At 34.8% G+C, this 2,254-nt stretch overlaps 1 protein-coding gene across 1 annotated transcript in view; it reads left to right on the top strand.

Annotated features, from left to right (window-relative positions):
• Nucleotides 1-1,067, top strand: part of LOC119328745 (transcription factor NAI1-like) — a 6,679-nt gene extending 5,612 nt beyond the window's left edge. Inside the window, exon 3 of the mRNA XM_037601721.1 lies at nucleotides 872-1,067. Coding sequence (XP_037457618.1) covers nucleotides 872-943 — 72 coding nt within the window. The 3' untranslated portion in view covers nucleotides 944-1,067. The remainder of the gene's footprint in view (nucleotides 1-871) is intronic.
• The last annotated feature ends 1,187 nt before the right edge of the window (nucleotides 1,068-2,254 follow it).

Raw genomic sequence — 2,254 nt, 5'->3', positions numbered from 1 at the left:
GTTCAGCCAGCCGGAAGGCGGCTCGATGAAGAACATGGTCAGATCATGGGGTGAAATATGAGACAATTTTCTTCAGGAGGGAGGTAAAAGAAGGAGATCTAACTATTCCTTTTTCATCCAATGGCTAGAAGTAAATTGACTGACCCTTAAAAAATGTAGTCGACTTGGCTCTAGCCATTCCCAATATATGAAGTGTTTATCAAGCAATTAGTTCAAATGTTAACGTGTATTTTGATGCTAGATAGATCATAAGGGATTAGGTAGATTCTGTCTGGACGTATAACAAAAGTTTATGAAATCTAGTATGTTCCCTCGTGGGTCATGAGTAGATAATGAATTAATCCAAAAGCAATGAAAAAAATAATTCATAAACATCTAAATATTTTCCATTTGGAGAAGGTTATCTTTTTGTATTTTTACTAACAATTGCTACAAAGCATTGTCCTTTATTAGATATTTTTAGTCTCACACTCCCTGCACGGTTACCGTTTATTTCCCAATAAACATATTTAACATTGTAGCATTCACAAAAGATAATTGGGTGATGACACAGTTGCTTAGTTAGTATATATGAAACCTCATCTCGCTATTAGGAAAAGATAATTGTTTCATCACCTTTAACTAATTTCAGGAGTGTAAAAACTCTCATCATAAGACTCAATGCATCATGTGGTGAATTATTTATTTCAACAATGCAAATTGTACTCAATTGTGAGGGGATGCTTGTGGGACATGCATGTACTATACAAACACATTTAAGTTTTTGTATGAGATTTAGATATGAGCGGAAAATATACATGAACTAACTTTAGTATTTCATCGGTGTGCATTGCTTACACTACTTTGGTGCAACCTATTTATTTAATTTCAGTTGGAAGAGGGGTTCAACTCAACAGTGGAGGAGATGGTCAGAAGGCTCAACTCGGTGCTAGATCAACATTAGGGTATCCACAACCTGTGCCATACACCATGGTCAAATTGGTATTTGATGTTTTCGCATCGATGCTCACCATCATGGGCCCATCTCCAAATACAACAAAGTGGCAACCGAAGTAGCTAGGTGCTCCAATGCATGTTTGCTTAGTGGAAAGATGGGTTAAGTTTAGCAATAAATACATCATTATTATGCCTGCTCAGAATCTAAACATGAGTGATGTTGCTTCTATGACGAAAATTACATTGGGAATGGAAGGTAGTTGTATTTGATTTTGCCAATAGTTAGCTTTTTCCATTAAGACATATTACTAATAGAACACGCCACTGCCCGCAGTTAAATAACCTCAAGCATATAGTTTCTGGGCTAATCACTATGAGCTTGTCATTGATGTAAGGGTATCATTGCACATGGAATGGTAATCATTGGGGTGTAATGCTCATTATACATGCTCCTTTTGAACACATGTTTGTAATGTAGCCCTCAGTACACACAACTATACTGCATCGGTTGTGTGTGATGTGGACCTAATCGCAGATGCTTATTTGGAACGATAGTGTTGGCTTGTTTTCTAGTGTATTGCCACAACAAGCGATATACCAAAGATCATCCAAATTACATAGCAAGCATAAATATCTTAAGATATCAATCATATAGATTCACAAGGACATCGATACAAATTTCATCTGGACATAAGATAATCTATTTTTCTAAGGAATAATAGTTGTAGTGTACAACAAAAAAGAAAGAAATACAAGTAATAAAATAATTAAAGAAAAAACCCTTTGCTTTCTTGGTTACTTTTTCTTTCACCAATAATAGATTCATACAGTCGGTCTCACGTCTTCATTCCAATTGTAGGAAACAGTGATCATCTCACCCATGTCTACTCAAAATATCTATACTGATTGACTTTCCTTTTTTTTCTATTTGCTCGAGATAGATCTTTAATTATTATTATTTTCTAAATTTTAAGCATAAAAATGCATTGTAATGATAATCCAAATAACACCATATTAGAGACCATGCATGTTCATATGTGACAGTATGACATTAAACACAATTCAAATGTGTGCCATGGAATAAGAAAACACAATTCAAATGCCGACAAATAATGGAACGAGATAATTGGTAGGTAAGAGAAATAATCAAGTCCATGGCAACTAAAGGTATTGAAGTACAAATTCATCAATCAGTTTCTATATGGTTCTAAATCAGTACTGGGATTAACCTAGGCAACCCAATTGGTCATTATTCGTACTTCGTACTTAACTAGTTGATTGGTAAAGTGAAGTTATGTGAGTTGATGCATGGTTGATA

This window comes from Triticum dicoccoides, chromosome 7A (genome assembly GCF_002162155.2).
Source record: "Triticum dicoccoides isolate Atlit2015 ecotype Zavitan chromosome 7A, WEW_v2.0, whole genome shotgun sequence".
In the NCBI taxonomy this organism is placed as follows: domain Eukaryota; kingdom Viridiplantae; phylum Streptophyta; class Magnoliopsida; order Poales; family Poaceae; genus Triticum; species Triticum dicoccoides.
The sequence above is the reverse complement of the archived record's forward strand: the minus strand, read 5'-3'. Positions and strand labels throughout refer to the sequence as shown.